The sequence below is a fragment of the Oncorhynchus clarkii genome, chromosome 5, assembly GCF_045791955.1.
Source record: "Oncorhynchus clarkii lewisi isolate Uvic-CL-2024 chromosome 5, UVic_Ocla_1.0, whole genome shotgun sequence".
In the NCBI taxonomy this organism is placed as follows: Eukaryota; Metazoa; Chordata; class Actinopteri; order Salmoniformes; family Salmonidae; genus Oncorhynchus; species Oncorhynchus clarkii.
In genome coordinates, this window is record NC_092151.1 from 24,056,471 (window position 1) to 24,079,310 (window position 22,840).

General features: G+C 41.7%; 1 protein-coding gene across 1 annotated transcript in view; it reads right to left on the minus strand.

The window, feature by feature from the left end:
• Positions 1–1,102: 1,102 nt before the first annotated feature.
• Positions 1,103–22,840, minus strand: part of LOC139408560 (tumor necrosis factor receptor superfamily, member a) — a 36,918-nt gene continuing 15,180 nt past the window's right edge. The window contains exons 2-10 of the mRNA XM_071152609.1: positions 13,464–13,635; positions 12,255–12,386; positions 8,834–8,945; positions 8,431–8,564; positions 8,062–8,154; positions 7,887–7,945; positions 6,665–6,970; positions 6,200–6,236; positions 1,103–4,101 (exon numbers count right to left, since the gene is read on the minus strand). Of these exons, the coding sequence (XP_071008710.1) occupies positions 3,800–4,101; positions 6,200–6,236; positions 6,665–6,970; positions 7,887–7,945; positions 8,062–8,154; positions 8,431–8,564; positions 8,834–8,945; positions 12,255–12,386; positions 13,464–13,635 (1,347 nt within the window). The 3' untranslated portion in view covers positions 1,103–3,799. The remainder of the gene's footprint in view (positions 4,102–6,199; positions 6,237–6,664; positions 6,971–7,886; positions 7,946–8,061; positions 8,155–8,430; positions 8,565–8,833; positions 8,946–12,254; positions 12,387–13,463; positions 13,636–22,840) is intronic.

A 22,840-nucleotide genomic window follows, 5' to 3' on the forward strand; every position in this document is an offset into this window, starting at 1 on the left:
GGATAAGTGAGGTAAGGCAATAAATAGGCCATGGTGCCGAAGTAATTACAATATAGCAATTAAACACTGGAGTGTTAGACGTACAGAAGATTAATGTGCAAGTAGGGATACTGGGGTGCAAAGGAGCATGATAAATAAATAAATACAGTATGGGGATGAGGTAGTTGGATAGGGTATTTCCAGATGGGCTATGTACAGGTGCAGTGATCTGTGAGCTGCTCTGACAGCTGGTGCTTAAAGCTAGTGATGGAAATATGAGTCTCCAGCTTCAGTGATTTTTGCAGTTCATTCCAGTCATTGGCAGCAGAGAACTGGAAGGAAAGGCGGCCAAAGGAAGAATTGGCTTTGGTGGTGACTAGTGAGATATACCTGCTGGAGCACATGCTATGGTGACCAGTGAGCTGAGATAAGGCGGGGCTTTACCTAGCAGGGACGTGTAGATGACTTGGGGCCAGTGGGTTTGGCGACGAAGCGCAACTTTGGCAAATGTATTTCAATCTATCAGGGGTGCTGTGGGACCCCCTGCGGCTATGATTCTATAAGGAAATAAATGACGAAGTGCAACGCTGGAAAGATGAGTGTTGCAGGCTCATGTCTATCAGGGCAGAGAGGCGGAAAGAGATAATAGAAAGTTAATCTCTTCAGTTCGGTGAGAGATACATGCGCGCTTCTCTCTCACCAGTGTTGTGCTATATAGGCTAGGCTAGAAACGACTACAAGTGTGCTTGCCCTAGTTCCTAGACGCCACAGCTAGCAGAGCTAAACAAGTACCTTATAGTTTAAGCCTTTTCTTTGTGTCATAAAAGTGCATTAAAATTGCATAGGAACTGTGCACTTTGGATTTTTACAAGTATGATTTTCCCTGGACAGTTACTTTAATAATATGCAATTGTTTCACACATTGTTGTATAAATATATTAATACTGCATGCACTCAGTGGTTAATTAATTATCCAGGCCTCAATCCAGGCTGTATCACATCTGGACGTGATTGGGAGTTCCATAGGGCTGCACACAATTAGCCCAGCGTCGTTTTTTTACTTAACTGACTTGCCTAGTTACATTTTTTTTTAAATACAAAAATACAAAATACAAAAAGAAAATACAAGATATTTGTACAAACCATTTATTTAAAATTGACATTAAACATACAATGGCTTTGCTACATTCGTATCTGAAATCCAGACACAAGCAAACAATTGTCTAAGGGAGAAAATTACTTAAAGAGTTTTTTTGTTTGTTCATAAAACATTTACATGGGCAGTATAAACATGTTTTTAAGCTATGCAACAAATAAACAGAAAAGTGTGAGGCTTGTAGTAAAATATGAAGAAGTACAAAGAGAAAAAAACAACTATTCTCAAATCAATTGCCAGAGCACAAACATGATGTGAACACCAATTCATAACCCTAACTCCTAAGCAGTCTCAAAGGTAATATTGTAACAGAAGGGATGTGTTAAAAAAGGGGGTAGAAAAGCATTATGAAGAAAAAATAAGGTCCCTAGAAATTGATGCAGGCTGGTTTTTCATTGTCTGTCAATAGATGGCAGTGCCAGCACTGTAGCTTCATATCTCAGCTATAAAATATAATGATTTCCTCTTTACACAAGTGTAACCACTAGACTACAGGGAAAAAGGGGCTAAACCAAGTTTAATGTGTCTAACATCATATGCTAGTACTTAGGTCGATTCACCACTTATGGCCTCACTAAGTCTATTCTACACAATTTACTTCACACTTCATTCAGTTCCTTCTGCTTTTAGGTTTTTATTTTTTGTTAATAACTGTATGTATGTACATATATATTTTGTGAAGCACATAAATACACTCTTACAAATGTTTGTACAAAGGACGCTACAGGAAATAAACATGGATTAACTATCCTGAAAAGCTTTCTTCTTGTCAGAGCCAAACAATGAGAAGCAATGTGATTTGCGTACCTGTATATACATGTTTGTTGACATGTATAAAGGGGTCCAACTTTATATCAATACATTAGTAGCCTTCTCACACTACCGAGCCAAACCAAGCAGAGCTGTACTGGACAATGTGAAAAGTACAGTTTGGGTCGCCCCTATAGTGTGAATCAGGCATATTAGTTCAGGCTTGAAAAGTCTGCCCTCTACCACAGAGAGAAAGGCTCACAATAGCCCACAAATAGATTAAAAACATTGTGTTAACAATCACTACAAGAGCCCTAACACAAAACGGACATTATCATGACCACCTTGGTTGAATAAGAAATTCTATGTGCAGAAATGGCATATGGAACTATGAACTTCTTTGACCGTATGTGCACTGAACATAGTCTTTGATCAGTGCTCCGGCATCAAGCAGGAAAAGGTTAACCCCAAATGCAGTTCACCCACTCCTGTCTATTTGATCTCAGTCATGATGCCCTGTAGCTAAATGTAGTCTTGATAATGTAGTAACACATTACTGTGCTCTTTAGTTTTCCAGGGCTGCTTTGTTCGGAATGGCATAAATAATGACACATAATCACCATCCGTTTAAAATAAATATGTCAATGAATGTCAATAAATAAAAAATGATGGAACCTTGAGGGCTCTGAGTGTTTGTAGGAACTGTTCAGAAACATTTGACTAACAAAAGAAATAGCTATGGAAATAACTTCCAACAAGTGTCCCACGGGACACACTGGTTGAATCAACATTGTTTCCACGTCATTTCAATGAAATCACTTGGAACCAAAGTGGAATAGACGTTGAATTGACGTCTGTGCCCAGTGGGGTGAGAATGCATTAACACTGAAAAACAAAACAACTAACAATGCAGTCTATAAAACATTCAGTTTAGTCACTTCTGCATTTATAAAAAACAACTTCCTTGCCCTTACCTGCACTTATTCACTTTAAATGAGCCTATGGCACATTTCAATTCATAAACAAATTCTGGAATTTGTAAACAGTAACAAGCCACCGTATGAGACATATTTACACACACATGTAAATATTCAAATGGACCATTTATAACTGTAGTTAAAACTTCTAATACAGTTATGACTCATATCAATCTGCATTGTCAACCATGATATACAGTATGTTCCATATTTTACTGTCATTTTTTTACAGCGTTGTGCTTAAATGGTCTCTTTACCTGTAGTTTAAACTTCCTCCTAATATGGGCATTTGTTACCTGTTGCTCTAAACCCTTCATGTGCCAGAGGCCAGTGCATCAAGAAGACGCAGTATCAGTGACAAAAAGCTAGCTAATGCCACTCCTACAAACCAGTGTATGTCCCTGTCCCAGGGGTCAGTATTGGCCTATAAGCCATGTCAGTCTCAGAGAGAAGGGGCAGGGTATAAAATCATTGAAATCAAAGGTGAGCTTCAGACCCACCCAATCACCTCAGCTTACATCTGACCACAATGGCCGCTAACTTGTGTTGAGGCCATCTCTTAAAATAACCTCAACATCCATCTCCAAATCCTCCATTTAGTTTTAGAAAGTGTTGGCCTATCAAGACCGAATACACCAGGCCATATTAGCCGATTACAGTTGATGTCTTCTTGCAAGACAACAACGTCCATCTCTAAACCCTGCATTAGAGAGTACTGGTCTATAGGCCCGAATACACCAAACCATTTTGTCTGATCTTCAAAAGACAACAATGTCCATCTCCAACTCCTCCATTTTATAAGAAAGCACTGGCCTGAAGGCCGAATACATCAGACCATTTAGGCCAATAAGAGTTGACGTTGTCTTTCAACAATGTTTTTAATTTAATCGCAATCCACACGCGTCTCCAAGGCAGCGCCCCCAGTGGGCTGGGGGTGTCAAGGCGTGTCTGCGTGTTTGTAGTAGCCCCTCTTGATGGCAGCTAAGGCGATGCTCTCAGCGGAGCGCCTCTGGTCCAGGCTGAGAAGGGCCTGGAGCAGTGCATTGATGTCTGCTTTCAGACCCTCCTTCTGCATCCAGTTCTTCAACAGGTCGTACACCTTGTCGCCAGGAAGGGCTCTCTCTGCCATCTTGATGTGGTTGTCATTGACACCAATGTAGCGGAAGAACTTGTTGTGGATCCGCACATCCAGGCACTCGTCGAAGAGGTCGAAGCTCTTCTTCAGGGATGTCTCATCTCCTGGGGAGAGAAAGGAGAAGAAGTGTTACCTTGGTTACATCTTTGCTAATTCATTGTTGCTGATATCAAAAATAGGGGAGTTTTCCTGTTTTCCTGACCACCAAGAAAATATGTGCTTTAGTTATAGACAATAAGAAAGGTCTGGACTTTTTTCCTGAACTGGTCACATGGTCAGGAAAAAAACTCCTGCCCGTTATTTTAGAAAGCATAACTCTTTATCGTAATTTTTCCTTTTCCTGATGATTTCACTTAAATGAATTACAATTCTCAAGCAGAAAACAATAATATATTAAACAATAGATAAACATGTACAGTCATGCACTGAACTAAAGTAGCTCTGCATCAACTATGATCTGTTCCTGAATCTGTGGCGGTGTGCTTTCCCCGTCACATTTTGTTCATTTTCTCGGCCTTACAATAGAGCTCCTTTTTAGCATCCAAATTGTAAATTGTTTCTAACCTCTTAATGCCGGGGAATTAACTCGTAAAGCAATTAACCACTGAATACAGAGCTAACAAGGTTAAACCGTGGAGCCAATAGTAAATAAGTGCTATACACACGCAATTTACTTCAGGCAGAGATAAAAACAAAGCCAAGCTATACTGACTATAGTTCAGTAGCAAAAACTATTCTTTAGGTAAATCCCGTATTCCTGTAGTCCCTATTCATTAAATTCAAATCCCTATTCATCATAGGATGAATGAGTGACAAAGGACATAAAATCCATATATAAAATCCATCAAATTCATTATTGTTTTGACTTGCTGTGGGCTGACATGAACTCGACGTTACTCCATCTCTATGGAGTGTATTCAAGAAGTCGAAATACTCAAACCTTGCATATAAAATGTAACTTATAGACAATACATTTCTATCAGACTGTTCTGTAACAATTCACTCTTCTGAACAGACCGCAGTCAGGATATGATGAATGTGTTGTTTATGGTGTTTGTGGAACCCCTCCCTACAGTGGTGTAGTGGTGCCTGGAGAAGTGGGTATACTCTAATTTTTCCAAGGCATCCTGTGTGAAAAAATCTATGAGAAACAGTCACATACACTCTGAATGACCTAAAACCATAAATCCCATATTGGTCTTTCACAGTCAGGCCAAGCCAAGCTGTACTGTGCAAGTAGGCTTAGATTAGGTGTACAGTTGAAACAAATAAATGAGCCTGTCAACGGAGTCAGAAATTCATAGTTTTCAGATCCTTCCCTATTTTATTAGGTTTTCACTCTCAAGGTCACACTTCTTCAACAGAAAAACAACGAAATTGTATGTTTTAAGTCCATAACAATGATTGAACCACACCAGACCACTTTTGAGGTCTGGAAAAAAATCTAAGAAATGTTGAGTTTTGAGTGTAGTTACCCTTTAATTCAAGTGTGCAGGCACCTAGCACTGTTGTTTGGTTAGCTGTGCTTCTGTTGCACACACATGGATTAGGCAAAATAAATGTCCACTGGATTGGTGCAAATAATCATGACATCATTCTGACAGGTAGGCAAAGGCTACTTTGTAGCTAATTAACATTTAATAAAGAAGGTTTTTGGGAAAGCCTGTCCATCTATCAGAAGACGGTTAGGCCTATCATTAGCACTGCTATATGTTTCCTGTTCCTTAATGGTTTGACACCTGGAAGTTTTACTTCATAGGCATGTCTTACCTTGCTTTAAAGTAGCGTATTGCACAAATTCCACCATAGAAACATGGAGGCAATTATTTGTATAAAGACCTACTCATGCGTTCTCCTGTTCTATTGTTTTTTTTTAGTTAAAAAAAAAACTTTGTTTCATTGTCTAGCAGCCAAAGGCATTATGCTAGTCATATTAACAACACATGATACATTTCTAACGGATAGTCCATCTATTTCTATGAAACTGCTTGCATGTGCAGTGCGCATTTTAGAATGGTGTTTTCCAGCAATTGCAATTTGGAACAAATACATAATAGTTAATCAACATTTTATGCTAAATACGTATCAGTTGGGATTAAGAAGAGTGTATAAGTGGGTATAAGGCTGCGTATACCCTCCACTACACCACTGCCTCCCTACTAGAACCCGGCCCACACTCCAGCTCTGTGCGGGGTCCCTTACCTAGCAGGGGCACCAATCTCTTCTGTAGAGGATCATCCTGAAACACGACAGGAGAAAAAACGAGTTAACCACAGCCCTTCTACAGACTACCGAGGACAAAATCCCTTTTGTGTTCAGAAATACTGTAAGTAAAATATTATTAGTGTTATGAAAGTCTGCCTTGGTGAAAATTCTCAAACTTGCAATGTGCTATTGTTATTGCACTTCTCAGGATATGTCTGCTGCAGGAATGCACAACTCGTCTCCGTGCTCACATGATCTGCTGCTAGCAGGGTCTGTTTGGTTTTGTGTCCTAGGCCATACCTATCCCCAGGGTCCCTGTCCCCCAATCCCCCCTGATTTCACGCTCCCCCTGCTCCCCTCTCTTGCAAGGTACCTGCCCTCTTCTAACCTTCTCTGCCCCCATATTCTTCAACATCTCCCTCCCTCCACTGCCCCCCAACCACCTCTCCCTCCTTCTCTCACCCCGGCTGTGGGCTGCAGTCTCTGGGTGGAGGGGCTGTGTTGGGGAGAGCTGCTCGACGAGGCTGCCCCGGCGGTGGGCAAGGCCGACAAACTTGTCTGGGAGGAGCTGGTGGTGTTGGGCAGGCTGTCACCCAGGCCACGGTCCTCGTCCTCCCCCAGGCTCAGGGGAGGGGAGGCCTTGATCAGCCTACCCTGGGTCTCCTGCAGCAAGGGACGTGACTCGGGACGGACCTCCTCTGCTTCTTCCTCCTCCAGGCCGGCGTTCTGGCTGTTTTGTCTCTCCTCTGCTGTGGGTCCACTCTCATCCTAAAAGAGAGAGATTTACATAGAGAGAGAGAGAGCACATTCATATCATAGATGTAATCATAATTAGTTGATATGGTTCAGGCCGGTGTGACTAATCTTCTGCCAAGACCAGAAAAAGTGAGTGACGCATCACTATGACCTTCGACTGTGTCACTTAGCAGATCAAAGTACACTGAGACATTCTGAGAAGATGCATGAAAACAATTCCCCACGAAGATTCATATACAGCCAACAGACTGATATACACCAGGGATGGTCAACTGGTGGCCCAGCCCCCCTTTTATAGGCCCGCAGATACATTTTTAGGAACTCAGTCAGGATCTCAACTTACTTTTGAGAGTTATAATGGTAGAATACACAAGGTACAATTTCAAAATGTGGTTGTGCATCAGCAGTTTTTCTCTTGTTATGTCAGTAATTGGCAGTCACTCAATCAGCCCATGTCAGCTAAAAAGTTTAGTCTAGCCAGTTATCTAAACTTGTAGTAATCATGGTCGAATTAATGACCAGGGGCCCCCATTGATTTTGTTAGTCACTTAGATATGCAAACATTTCTCTCTGCCCCATGGGAAAATTTGTAGAATTGTATGAAATGAGTTGCGAAATCTTCTCTACGCCCCATGGCAAAATGTGTAGAATTGCAGCAAACTTGCTTTAAAACTGCAACATTTTCTCAACGCATGATATTAACTCTCTGCTGTCAAGGGAGGGCACTAAAATGTTGTGCTCACAAGTAAGCGGTGGGGGACACACAACAAAATGTCACATAGGGCCGGATCTGACTACATGTATGTAGGTACGCAGACACACGAGCCACTGTCCCCTCATGATGAATTCAGATTTTTTATCTACACTGTTAGATAACATAACCCCAAAGACATACTGTAACTAAAGGAGTAGAGAGGGGAAAACTTACGATGGGAATCTTCACGATCTCATTGGAGTCACAGCGACTGTCTGAACCTGAAAGACAAACTAAAACACATGGAGAATTAGACAACAACCATATCAGACAACCAATCTGCAGTGTTGTGTCAATATGTATTTCAATACACAGCGAGTGGCGAGGGACATTTGTTTTTGTTACTCACCTGGCTGAAATGTACATGGCTTCTTGATCCAAAGCCACACACCAATCCCAATGGAGAGGAGGAAGAGCAGGAGCAGAATTACCAATGGCGTAGCTTTTGGGGAGGAGAAATGAGGAAACGCAACCAATCAGAATCACATCTCAGACTTGATAGAAACTATGCTTATTTTTCACAATTAAACACCCCATAACCTATGACTTCAGTAAATTAGGAATTTGCGCTCCACTAACAAGCAAGTGTCATGTTATTTAAGCTGAAAAAATATCAGTGTATCAACTATATACAGTTCATTCTGTTTATTTAATCTGTCCTCAATAAAAAAGATTCAGAGCCTATAAAACAGATAGCTAAAGACATATGTAGGCCTACCTATGGTCCTTGGTGAGCTGGGGGTGGGGGTGGGGAGGGTAGGAAGGTGGAGGGTAGGTGAGACGTCCAGTTTCCTACACAAAGTGTTGGAAATGGGGGTGCATTTCTTCACCTCCCCCTCCCCCACTTTACACCTAGGAAGACAAGAAAAAGGAATTAGTATTTTATTTTTGAAGGGGCTAGTGCAGTAGACACTTGGTTAAAAATGACATAATGCTAAACTCAGATCAATTTGTGCGGTCTTGCCAACTCCTTGACAACTCATGGCAACGACAATAGAAGTTGGCTATAGAGTAAAAACTGATCTGAGACAAGGCTGCTGTTTAGTAGGCCTACAGGGGTGATTTCTGGACTAAATTCTGGTGGTTTTAGTAGTGTTCTAAATGTTTAGGGTGGCACTCACTTGGCACATCTCTTGCAGACCTCACAGGCCTGCTCTGGCACACAGAAGGTGCCCGCACGACACTGGCACTGGGTGTCTGTGGTACTGGTACAAGGTACCGTCTTGCTCTGATCTGAAGAGGGAGAAAAAGAGAGAGAGTGAGAGCGAGCGTAATTAAGGGCACATTCGTACATTCACTCTTGCTATCTACTCCAATTTCAGAGCACTCGTCTTAGTACCAGAGCGCAGAATAACTGATGAATTTACGAACGCTCAACACCTGATGAATATGGCCGGTGTCAGTAAACATCAGCAAAACAGCTTAATTAAATTTTTGCCAGCAGCACAGTTACAGTCACCAACGCTCTGGATAACATGAAAACAGCTTAACCAGAACGCTCTGATCAACCCTACTCCTCGGCCAGAGTGTCCAGTGTGTGCTCTAAACACTCCAAGAGCGAAGCGCTCTGAATTTACGAACTGACAATTTGACAGTTCTCTAAATTTACACTCTCTGGTACTCCAACGTGAATTTACGAACCCTAAGTGTTAATGCCCGAGAAGCTGGTGTTTGGAGGATATATTGGCATGGGTGTTGTTAGGGCAAACACCGGCTTCGAGGGCATTATCACTTTTATACAACAGGTTTATACAACATATTCAAATAACGATTGACATATTTTCATGAAAGTTATTTTGATGAATTTATTCATACTATTTCATAATTCCACAAGATATAGTCCCTACACAAATCTGGGTTGCTGGAGACGCAACCCAGTCGTTCAGTCGTTCAGCAAAGTAGCTGTATTTGCATTTGTTTAAGTGACATTTATTTGGATACTTCCATAACAATAAGCTGATGAGGCGTGATTTCGCCTGGCATAGAAAATGTGCTCACTCGTCAGAACACCATCGTTCAGAGGAGCTAGCCAACAACACAGCTACAGTAACAATCACTTCAAATTGAAGCTGGAAAGACTGCAAATTAGCTGTGTTTTGTTGTACCTTTAAAAAAAAGAAGAAGTTTTGTATATATCCATAAAAACGCTGCCTGTCTGTCTGTCTCGTCCCGACACGTTCATTTATATGGGACAGCAGGAGATTGAATTTGAATATAAAAAATATTTAGCAAATGTCTACTGATAAAAACTAAATGTTAGTCTAAAAGCAATGTGAGATAATGTCTAGATGCTTTATATAGTGGAGATCAAAATGATAAATTGCTTGGCTGGGCTGATGAGACAATGGATTGCGCAGTCAGATGGAACAGAGTAAATAAGCATTTTAAGGTCATAGATTTAGCCATTGGCAATTTGTGGAATAGACACTGGCTGGAATGTGGTTTTAACCAATCAGCATTCAGGATTAGAACCACCCGATTAGACCCACCCACAAGTACTATTATAAACTGTGTGGTTCAAGCCCTGAATGCTGATTGGCTGACAGCCGTGGTATATCAAACCTTATACCACGGGTATGACAAAACATTTATTTTTACTGCTCTAATTACATTGGTAACCAGTTTATAATAGCAATAAGGCACGTCAGTAGTTTGTGGTATATGGCCAATATACCACAACTAAGTGCTGTATCCAGGCACGCCACGTTGCGTCGGGCTTAAGAACAGCCCACCATACACTACATGACCAAAGGTATGTGGACACTTGGTCGTCAAACATCTCATTCCAAAATCATGGGTATTAATATGGAGTTGGTCCTCCTTTGCTGCTATAATAGCCTCCACTCTTCTGGGAAGGCTTTCCACTAGATGTTGGAACATTGCTCGCAGTCAAAGTTCCAAATCATCCCAAAGGTTTTCGTTGGGGTTGCTGTCAGGGCTCCGTGCAGGCCAGTCAGGTTCTTCTACACCGATCTCGTAATACCATTTCTGTATGGACCTCGCTTTGTGCACGGGGGGCATTGTCATGCTGAAATAGGAAAGGGCCTTCCCCAAACTGTTTCCACAAAGTTGGAAGCACAGAATTGTATAGAATGTCACTGTATACTGTAGTGCTAAAATTTCCCTTCACTGGAACTAGCCCGGACCACGAAAAACAGCCCCAAACCATTATTACTCTTCCACCAAACTTAACAGTTGGCACTATGAATTGGGGCAGGGAGCATTCACCTGGCATCCGCCAAACCCAGATTTGTCCGTCGGACTGCCAGACGGTGAAGCGTGATTCATCACTCCAGAGAACGCGTTTCCAATGGCGGCGAGCTTTACAGCCGACAATTGGCATTGCGCATGTTGATCTTAGGCTTGTGTGCGGCTGCTCGGCCATGGAAATCCATTTCATGAAGCTCCTGACAAACAGTTCTTGTGATCACGTTGCTTCCAGAGGCAGTTTGGAACTCGGTACTGAGTGTTGAAACTGAGGACAGATGATTTTTACGCGCTACGCGCTTCAGCACTCGGTGTTCCTGTTCTGTGAGCTTGTGTGGCCTACCACTTTGCGGCTGAGCTGTTGTTGCTCCTAGACGTTTCCACTTCACAATAACAGCTCTGACAGTTGACCGGGGTAGCTCTAGCAGGGCAGAAATTTGACAAACTGACTTTCCACATTGAAAGTCACTGAGCTCTTCGGTAAGGCCATTCTACTGCCAGTATTTGTCTATGGAGATTGCATGTCTGTGTGCTCGATTTGATACACCTGTTATCAATGGTGTGGCTGAAATAGCTGAATCCACTAATTTGAAGCGGTGTCCACATATATTTGTATGTATATACTGTATATATATTGTATCATACATTCAATAGTTTAGGTAAAAGTTTATTTTCAGTTCTGTTTCAGATGGTATTTATTACTAAGTTATTATTACTAATCTTTCCAATGTTTACTGTGAGATATGTATGCACTGAAGCACTCACATAATAAAGCTCTTTCACAACACAAAACATGTCCCTCCCCTGTAACAGTTATCTCCTTTCAGTGGGTCAGGCCTTTCACATGGCACAAAGACACACCGAACTGCTTTGCAAGGTAATGTACGAACACACACACACACAACTTTCCTGAGACAGGTAACACACACTCTGCATTCAGTTTGTGTGAAAAAAAGACAGGCACACCCTCGTATGCCTGGTAATACCACTGTATCAAATTATCATGGAGCTTTGAGGACAGGGAGAAAGCCACCATGTATTCTTCTGCACTCTCTGGAACAAAAGTATATCAAGCTAAACTGTGAATGCCCAAAGCTCCATGAGTAGACTCCCGGAATTGGTGTCTACCCTGGTTAATAGTTTATGAATTGGCAACAGATACAAGAGAGAGAGAGACATTGTGGTTAGCTAATGGCTAACTTCATGTGAAATGGAGAGTCTCTTCTTCTAATGACACAAACTTGTAAGACAGTTCTTTAAGGACAGCTAAAAGAGGCCAGGTAACAGGTTTGTTCTTTTACAGGACTACAAATAAACAGCAGAGGACTTCATTACCCTTGCGGCAGTGCGTGCAGGGCAGGCAGTGGTTCATCCCGTTGGAGTGTTCTGTGTAGGTGTGGCCGTGATCACAGGGCAAGCATCTCCCCTGCTCCATGTCCCGGTCACACGCCCCGCCCACGAACGTACCTGTCCATCAATCAATAACATTTTTACAAACAGAAATAGTCTGTTATAAGCTGTTTATTTGTTTGATTTATACTTAACAATAACCTTATTGAGGTCAAAATACATATTTAGCCTGAAGCATTTCTTCGAGTAAGACAAAGGGGTGGTGTGCTTGTTGTGATGGTGGTAGTCTGTATGCATGTGTGTGTGCTTTTCCTATGTCTAATACTGGAACAGAGACACATAGCCATGGCATATGCAAACGATATTCTACTGCAGTGGTTTTGCGTCTACTTTCTTGGTTGTGATGTAACATTAGCATTTTTCCCGGCCCGTTCACGCATGACATGCTTTAGGCACCTGATTATCATGTGTTTAGAGAAAAGACACTATCACACCCAAAAGAGAGAGAGAGCGATAGAGGGAAGGAGAGAACGTGATAAATGTACAGAGGAAAAGCTTGAAAAGTTCACTGCCATTCCTGATTAACTAGCTAGAGATAGAGGCAGTTCAATCTGTGTCTCTGCCTTTTCCTATCTGACTGACCTAAAAAGGTCCAAACGGGTCATCTAATTGGAAATAGCAATAGCTTGTTAGCAGTAGCCTGATAGCAATGGTGCTAGTGTTGCTATAATATCCTTGGCTCATTCCACAGCGCTGGCATCAGAAGCGCAGTGGTTAGATTTTAATGGGACTATTTCAGCTAGTAACACAACTTTTTAAAGAAACCCTACTCCCTCCCTAAATGTTTACTACTGGGTGTTGTTACAGAGCCTGGGTTGGGTTCCCTGCCGCTAGCTTGGGCATAGGTTCCGCTCTGCTCTGCTATCCTCACATAGTTGGCACTCTGACTGAAATAATGTTATAGTCAGAGTAATGAGTTCCCTCCTCTCTGGAAGGCCTGTTGATAATGTATTAGACGGACTGGTTCAAGCTTGGGTTCTATGTTTTATTTATAAAGTGTGATTGTAGTTCTGGTTCCGGGCTCAGGTTCTAGTAGCTCTGATTCTGCTGGCCTGTACTGCTAGCCTGGCAGTGTATATAACCAAAGTTATCGCTTGGGTTCTAGATCAGGTTTTGGGCCTGGGTTCTCCTTACCGGCCTGGCAGTTGAGGCAGCAGAGGTCCTGATGGCGGTACTGCTGGTTCTCCACACAGGTTTTGTGTCGCTGCGTTCGGTTCCTGTCATCGCCGGACCACTGGGCCGACAACACGCCCCTGAGCTCCGCCCCACAGCAGGCCAGCCCTGAGCACAGTAAGAACACCACCACCTAGAGGAGGCAGGGTAGGAGAGTTTCATTTACTTTCCTTTAACCAGGCAAGTCAAATAACAACACATTCTTACTTACATTGACCACCTGGAAAGGGCAGTGCAGCAAGAGAGAGAGTGAGAGAAAGAGTGGGAGAGAGATTGCTCCCATTCATATCATACAGGAGGGAGAGGTTCACATTACCAGTCTATATAAACACTCACTCGCCCACCCGCTTGGGAGCGGGGAGAGAAGAGAGTTTATATTCTCATAAGAAACTGTGTGTGAGCAATCTGGGGCCTAATTTGAACCACCTGATCTGAACATCTGCAGAGGACAGCCAATTAGGAGAGCAGGCTGGAGTTAGAAAACAACATAACATGTGTATGTATGCAGAGTTTACACCATATACTGATGTTAAATGTTGAATTAAGGCCATTCAATACAGTTGTTGAAGGCATGTTGAATGGCCAGGTCACGTTTCATCACTATTCTGGGGTTCAAAGACGATCCCAGGGATAAAAACATAAAAGTTCAAACCAGATTTTTTTTTAAATGTGGTGGAGTGCAATACCATTCTAAATATCTGATTCTAAACCAGCAAAAATATAAATATGTATAGTGTGCATAGATTTTTTTTTAAATTACACATACACAGACAGACACTTCAAACAGATAGTTCAAAGCGTATCCAAACAATTTCAATCTATTCAAAATGTCATTTTGGTTAAATCCATTGTCTTGGACAACCATAATCCTCTCTAGTGAGGAGACAATGGGGATTGATAGGGTATCCTATAGCTAAAGCTAGCATGTTGCTGCCCATATCAGATGTGATCCCAGTAATCCATTCCTGTGCTGGATAATAACAGGGCTTGTATGGATTGGGGGGACAGAGTAAAATACAGCGGAGCACTTTAGTGTGGCCCAAAGGCACCAGTGTTTGTTCACACGCCTTTTCACCTTGTCACTGTGAGAAGGTCCTATTCACTGGCAAACAACACACTTTAGTACCTCTACATCAAATGACCCACATTCTTAAAACCCCAGCGCTTTGACTGGGCCGACATGCGACACCACCACGAAGCCCCTTGGAAGCAATTTGACACCTCCTCGTGTAAATGAGCGGCCTAGTTTTGGTAGGTTTTGTCTCTCTCTCTCGTAGACCCCACCGTGCCCCACCACCCTCCCACCCCCATAACTGGCACACAGCGCTCAGTTCAATCTAACCCACAATACTTACACAATAGCTCTTTTATTTTTCCCATGGTCAAATAACATAACGTATTGAAATCACAGATTTTTGGGGAGTAGTTTGTAAACAAAGACAGTGGATGAACATAGTGTCTACTCAAATGGTGGGCTACATGGAATTCCTGGGAAACTAGTGGAGTTGACTCCTAATAGACTGGAGTTGACTTGTGTAAGACTACAGTAGAGTTGACTCCTTACAGACTGAAGTTGACTCCTGACAAACAGACTTGACTCCTGAGTCTAAGCTCCTGTCGTTCCTCACTTGTATCTGTGGAAGGCGGCCGGCCATGCCTTGTTGTTCACAGAGAGTTTCCTGGCCGGTGCAGCGCTGCTGTGCACCCGCCGAGCCTTTTGCTGGCTCTCTCTCTCCTCCCCCCTCCCACCCCCTCTCCCGTTCTCTCTGCTCACGTCAGACTTTCCACAGACACGGGGAGGCAGAGCGGAGGGGCCGACGACCAGCAGAGCACTCACAATCACACCATTTAGCTTTATCCAAACATAGTGAGAGAGAAGAGGCAAAGAGAGGGGGGAGTGAGAGAAAGAGAGGGAAGAAAGAGAGAATGACAGAGAAGGGGGAGAGAGGAAAAGATAGAGGGGTTAATAGCTTATGAGATTGTACAGAGGGAGTTAAAGAGTTGAATGTGTGACTGTGGGAGGGGAGAGGGTGAAAGCAAAGGACTGAGTCCATGTGAAAAAGAAGGAGAAGGGGAAAACGACAGCATGCATGTGTGCATTTTGCATTTGTGAAAGAGGGAAAGATAGAAAAAAGAGAAAAGCACAACCAGGGAAGAGTGAGGAGAGATTGAGCAGTGCATTGGAAGCACACTATAGACAAGAGAAGTAGTGAAACCATGACGAATCCCACAAACAGTAATCAGGCTTGCTTAGAAGCGTAACCATGGTTATGTTCACAATCAAAAGCCTGAAGGGTATACTACAAAGCCGGATCAATGAGTTATAACTTGATTTTATAACTAATAACTAATAACTAATAACTAATAAGTAAGAAAGCTAAACTTTTTGGTTGTCGAGTCATTTAGACCACACCCATTTCAAGCTTATCCCCCCCATAAATGTTATTTCAGAATTTTTAGGCAAGTTAGATAGCTAACTCCCTGATCCTACTTCAGTTGTATATACCCCTCAGGTGGCTACTGGAAAATATACACGCGCACGCACGTGCACACACACACGCACACACAAACACGAAGGGCTGCTGAGCAGTGACATAACATCCTATCTGAGTGCATTCCTGGGCCTGTGGATCACTAGATTCCTCCATGCAGCAGCGATCCCAACCTCACAGACAAACCTGTTCTTGTCTCAGCAGTTTACAGGCGCCTCAAAGAGGAAAAAGGTCACTTTATGGGGAGGAGGAATATCTAACAATGGAATTTTCCCATTGAGCCATGGCCATTAGAAAGAGAGTTTTTTGTGTGACTGAGGTTTGCTGCCCAAGTGTTGAATTGGGGAAAAACTCTGTCTATTCTGCTAAATGACTTCCATATTGTACAGTAAGCTCTTGGTATGAAACGGAGTAGTAGACATACATTTATTCAGTACTGAGTTCTAAATGTAGACAATTTAATTATGCCTCAAAACCTGATCGACCAACATTACAGCTACCTGTACACTTGACTACAGGCCTTACCACTTTTCACACACCTTTTGTGTAACTGCCTGCACTTTCATGTCGCACTGGTTATTTCCTTGTAGTTACTAGGGTTGGGCATTAACCAGATTTTCATATCATCATACCGCCCTTCTCTCATTCTGGGATTTACAGTATTACCGGCTTAGTACACAAGGGGTGCCCAAAGAAATCCCACAAAAAATCCCATTGGGCATCTATTAAATAAAGGTAAAAATGAATATGACCAAAATGCTAATTCTGTGCTTCAGTTGCACTTTTCCACTCGGAGGAGAATTAACAAACTAGGCATTCTATCAGCAGACAGCGCTACTTTTCTCCAGTACCTTTCGGTGTAGCCTACTTTTCTCAGGTAAAATGCAAGATTAACTTTAAGCAAAACATTTGGAAATGTAGCTGGCTTTCTATGATGAATATTAGACATATAATGGCCGTGCATCGTTTTTTAAAACAAAATATAGCATTGCACTTCTGTTGTCATCTGATGAAAATTAAGCTATTTTCTGCCAAATGTGCACTAATATGTTTTCTGTGAAGGAAAACTATAGTTGCATGACCCTAATCACTCTATTGAAGCAAAAAACACTTGACTTTCAATATAAAACACAACCCCTGTCAATACACAGCTGGACTCCACTGCTCCTGCTTTCTCCGTTCCGTTATTTACAAACAAACACGTGACTGGCTCAACTGTTCTAGGGAACGATGGTAAGCTTCATAATGTACAATAATGTGACAGGTTCATTGAAGATCGCAATCAGCTTTATCTCCTAATGTATTGCACAAGTTGACTGCAGGTATTTACTTAAAAAGTAGCTACAAATATGAAAATGTGTTGATACATTTCAAAGAAATCATTTAAAAATTGTATTGACCTGATTATGTAAAAACTGGGCAGCACATGCATGCAACGCACACGCACACACAGACACACAGACACACAGACACACACACACACGTTTGGTTAACTATTCTTGTGGGGACCAAACAATTAATTCCCAAATTAATTTCCCTAACCCCTAACCCTAAAACCCTAACTCTAACCCTATACCCTAAGCCTAAAATAGCCTTTTTCTTTGTGTCCCCACTTGTCCGAATTTTCCTTGTTTTACTATCCTTGAGAGCACTTCTGGTCCCCACAAGGATAGTCAAATCAAACACGCGCATGCGTGCGTGCGCGCACACACACACACACACACTCACCGGGGGCAAACTACCGGCCCTCCAGGAAACCTACACCACCCGATGTCACAGGAAGGCCATAAAGGTCATCAAGGACATCAACCACCCGAGCCACTGCCTGTTCACCCCGCTATCATCCAGAAGGCGAGGTCAGTACAGGTGCATCAAAGCAGGGACCGAGAGACTGAAAAACAGCTTCTATCTCAAGGCCATCAGACTGTTAAACAGCCACCACTAACATTGAGTGGCTGCTGCCAACACACTGACACTGACTCAACTCCAGCCACTTTAATAATGGGAATTGATGGGAAATGATGTAAATATATCACTAGCCACTTTAAACAATGCTACCTAATATAATGTTTACATACCATACATTATTCATCTCATATGCATACGTATATACTGTACTCTATATCATCGACTGTATCCTTATGTAATACATGTATCACTAGCCACTTTAACTATGCCACTTTGTTTACATACTCATCTCATATGTATATACTGTACTCGATACCATCTACTGTATCTTGCCTATGCTGCTCTGTACCATCACTCATATATCCTTATGTACATATTCTTTATCCCCTTACACTGTGTACAAGACAGTAGTTTTGGAATTGTTAGTTAGATTACTTGTTGGTTATTACTGCATTGTCGGAACTAGAAGCACAAGCATTTCGCTACACTCGCATTAACATCTGCTAACCATGTGTATGTGACAAATAAATTTGATTTGATTTGACACACACACACACACACTGAGACAAACACACACACTCTTAGACCAGCCACAATGTGGTAGAGTTTCATAGGGAAGAGGACCGGAGTGGCCACCTTAACCTCAGTGCTGAAAAAGATCCCTCCAAGTCCTAAAGCCACAATCCCTGGTCTCTGGCAGCCCACCAATACTAAATACTAAAGTGTAGTACAGTACAGCAGACATCCTGGCCTGCACATGGCAGAGAGAGTGAGGCATAGAGAGAAACAGAGAAAGATAGAGAGAGAGAGAAAAAAGAGAGCGAGAAAAAGAGACAGAGAGCGAAAGAAAGAGAGAGCGAGAGAGAATGAATGGACTGCAGCCTTTGTGAGCCTCACTGTCTCCCAGTCCGGCGGCAGTTACTCTCATCTAATTCCTGTCATTGCCAGGGGTACTTCCAAATTGCCCTGGAACACTCGACATATGCCACTGTGTACACTGAAGTTGTATTTATTACTGAATGACAGGACCCCCTTTCAGCCGAGCAGGTTATCAATGTGGCATTTAGAGGGTTTTATTCCCCTCCTGTGGGTCCTACAGTGAGCCTCATTATCTCAGGAGAGTGGGACACACACACACACACAGCAGCGGGGTCAAGTCAGAATGTACTTTATTTGATACAAAACAGATGATTTCAATCAGAGCCATATCTGATAAGGAGCAGCAGGCTGTACCTCATTACACCCCTGGGGAGTGGGACCCTGACCCTCGTCTGTATCCCGATCATGCCTTTCCCATTAGTCACTCATCCATTATCTGGGAGGGAAATACGTGTTAGTGGGGATACTGTACACCCATCCGTTCAGATTAACTGGACAGGCGGATGAAGGAAACAGGCCCTGATATGGAGGTTCAGATTAGTGAAGGAAAGTACTGCTAAGAAGAAGGTAGGGTGAGATAGAAACACAGTGAGTGCAGAGTAGAGGTCGACCAATTATGATTTTTCAACGCCGATACCGATACCGATTATTGGAGGACAAAAAAAGCCAATACCGATTAATCGGACGATTTTTAAAAAATATGTATATACTGTATATATACACACATTTTTGTAATAATGACAATTGCAACAATACTGAATGAACAATGAACACTTTTATTTTAACTTAATATAATACATGTTATGGGCTTTTGGATGGGTGTTCTTAAGGTGATTCCACAGGTTGGTGGTATTTTTTGATTTAGCCGTTGCTGACCCCATGCTTACATCTTTATCACAAATAAGACACCTTGCTTTCCCTGGTGCCAATTCCATGGAATATCTGCTTTTCTCTGCCATCTGTAAAACACACACAGCTCTGAAGTGACAATGATACTGAAGAGTCTGTTTAGGAGGCAAATACTCTCAACTGTTTGAGTTTAAGTTACCTGTGATGAATGTTGAAAACAAAAGCTGTAATTTCTATATGCAGGAAATACTATTTTAATAATGGACATGGTAAGAATTGACTACCAAAGTGCGAGTCATAATTCCCATGACACCTTCTAGCAAAATCTGAAAAGCGGTTCCCTACATTCATTTATTTCATAGGATATTTTTTAGATTAACTTAAAATAAGGTCTGCGTTTCATGTAGGCTTACACCACCTTGCCAATTTTATAACTGTGTAGATATCCATAGGACAAGGTAATTCTGATCAATATTGGCTAAATATAAGCAAAGATAATTTTTCTGTAGAGTGGTTTATGAAAATGTGTTGACAAACGTTACCTTATCCTAGTGAGATTTACACGGGTACTAAAACGCCGAGGCGGTTTAAGCCGGCACGAAACACAGACCTTATTTGAAGTAGATCAAGACATTCTCTATGGAAGACATGAACAGAGGCGGTTTAAGCCTGAACGAAACACAGACCTTATTTGAAGTAGATCAAGACATTCTCTATGGAAGACATGAACAGAGTCGGTTTAAGCCTGCACGAAACACAGACCTTATTTGAAGTAGATCAAGACATTCTCTATGGAAGACATGAACAGAGGCGGTTTAAGCCTGAACGAAACACAGACCTTTTTTGAAGTAGATCAAGACATTCTCTATGGAAGACATGAACAGAGGCAGTTTAAGCCGGCACGAAACACAGACCTTAGTTGAAGTAGATCAAGACATTCTCTATGGAAGACATGAACAGAGGCGGTTTAAGCCTGAACGAAACACAGACCTTATTTGAAGTAGATCAAGACATTCTCTATGGAAGACATGAACAGAGGCAGTTTAAGCCGGCACGAAACACAGACCTTAGTTGAAGTAGATCAAGACATTCTCTATGGAAGACATGAACAGAGGCGGTTTAAGCCTGAACGAAACACAGACCTTATTTGAAGTAGATCAAGACATTCTCTATGGAAGACATGAATGGTAAAATAACGAAGGAACCCCTTTCAAGGTCAGCCGCAAGTTATTACAGGAATTATAACGCGTCGACTATTTCTCTCTAAACCATATACCTTTGACTATTACGAGCCTGCTGCTGCCTACCACCCCTCTGTCAGACTGCTCTATCAAATATCAAATCATAGACTTAACTATAATAAACACACAGAAATACAAGCCTTAGGTCAAATCCGGAAACTATCACCTCGAAAACAAAACGTTTACTCCGTTCTGTATTTTATCTAACGGGTGGCATCCATGAGTCTAAATATTCCTGTTACATTGCACAACCTTCAATGTTATGTCATAATTACGTAAAATTCTGGCAAATTAGTTCTCAAAGAGCCAGGCTGCCCAAATGGTTGCATATACCCTGACTCTGCGTGCAATGAACGCAAGAGAAGTGACACAATTTCACCTGGTTAATATTGCCTGCTAACCTGGATTTCTTTTAGCTAAATATGCAGGTTTAAAAATATATACTTGTGTATTGATTTTAAGAAAGGCATTGATGTTTATGGTTAAGTACACATTGGAGCAACGACAGTCGATGATTGATTGTTTTTTTTTAAAGATAAGTTTAATGCTAGCTAGCAACTTACCTTGGCTTACTGCATTCGCGTAACATGCAGGCTCCTCGTGAGGCAATTGGTTAGAGCGTTGGACAAGTTAACTGTAAGGTTAAGCTGAGAGCTGACAAGGTAAAAATCTGTCATTCTGCCTCGTTCCTAGGCCGTCATTGAAAATAAGAATGTGTTCTTAATTGACTTGCCTAGTTAAATAAAGCTTAAATAAAGGTGTACATTTGTTTTTTAAATCGACAAAATCCGCGCCCAAAAATACAGATTTCCGATTGTTATGAAAACTTGAAATCGTCCCTAATTAATCGGCCATTCCGATTAATCAGTCGACCTCTAGCGCAGAGATGCTTAAGGGGTTAGTTCACGCCAAAATCATAGTTTGACAGATGTTTTGAAATTGAAAAAGATGTTAAGTAGTTTCTTGTGGGTCAATTGCTTATACTAACTATATTAGGTCAGTTTTACAACTTCCTGAAGACCTACAGTGCCTTTAGAAAGTATTCACACCCCTTGACTTCTTCCACATTTTGTTGTGTTACAAGGTGGGATTAAAATGGGTTTAAATCTAATTTTTGTCAACGATCTGCACAAAATACTATGTAATGTCAAAGTTAAAGAAGAATTCTAACATTTGTAAAAATAAACATAAAAAAACACTAATATATATTGATTACATAGTATTCAACCCCCTGAGTCAATACTTTCTGGGTAAGTCTCTAAGAGCTTTGCATACCTGAATTGTAAAATATTTGCACATTATTCTTTTGAAAATTCTTCAAACTCTGTTTAGTTGGTTGTTGATCATTTGGACACAGCTATCAAGTCTTGCCATAGATTTTCATGCTGATTTAAGTGAAAACTGTAAGTAGGCCACTCAAGAACATTCAATGTTGTCTTGGTAAGCAAATCCAGTGTATATTTGGCCTTGTGTTTTCCTCTAGGATTTTGTCTGTGTTAGTCCTATTTAATTTTTTTTTATCCTGAAAAACTTCCTAGTCCTTGCTGATGACAAGCATACGCATAACATGATGCATCCACCACCATGCTTGAAAATATGAAGAGTGGTTCTCAGTGATTTGTTGTGTTGGATTTGCCCCAAACATAACAATTTGTATTCAGGACATAAAGTTAATTTCTTTGCCACATTTTTAGCACTTTTACTTCCGTGCATTATTGCAAACAGGATCCATGTTGTGGGATATCTTTATTCTGTACAGGCTTCCTTCTTTTCACTCTGTCATTTAGGTTAGTATTGTGGAGTAACTACAATGCTGTTGATCCATCCTCAGTTTTCTCCAATCACAGCCATTAAACTCTGTAACTGTTTTAATGTCACCACTGGCCTCATGGTGAAATCCCTGAGCAGTTTCCTTCCTCTCCGGCAACTGAGTTAGGAACAACGCCTGTTTCTTTGTAGCAACTGGGTG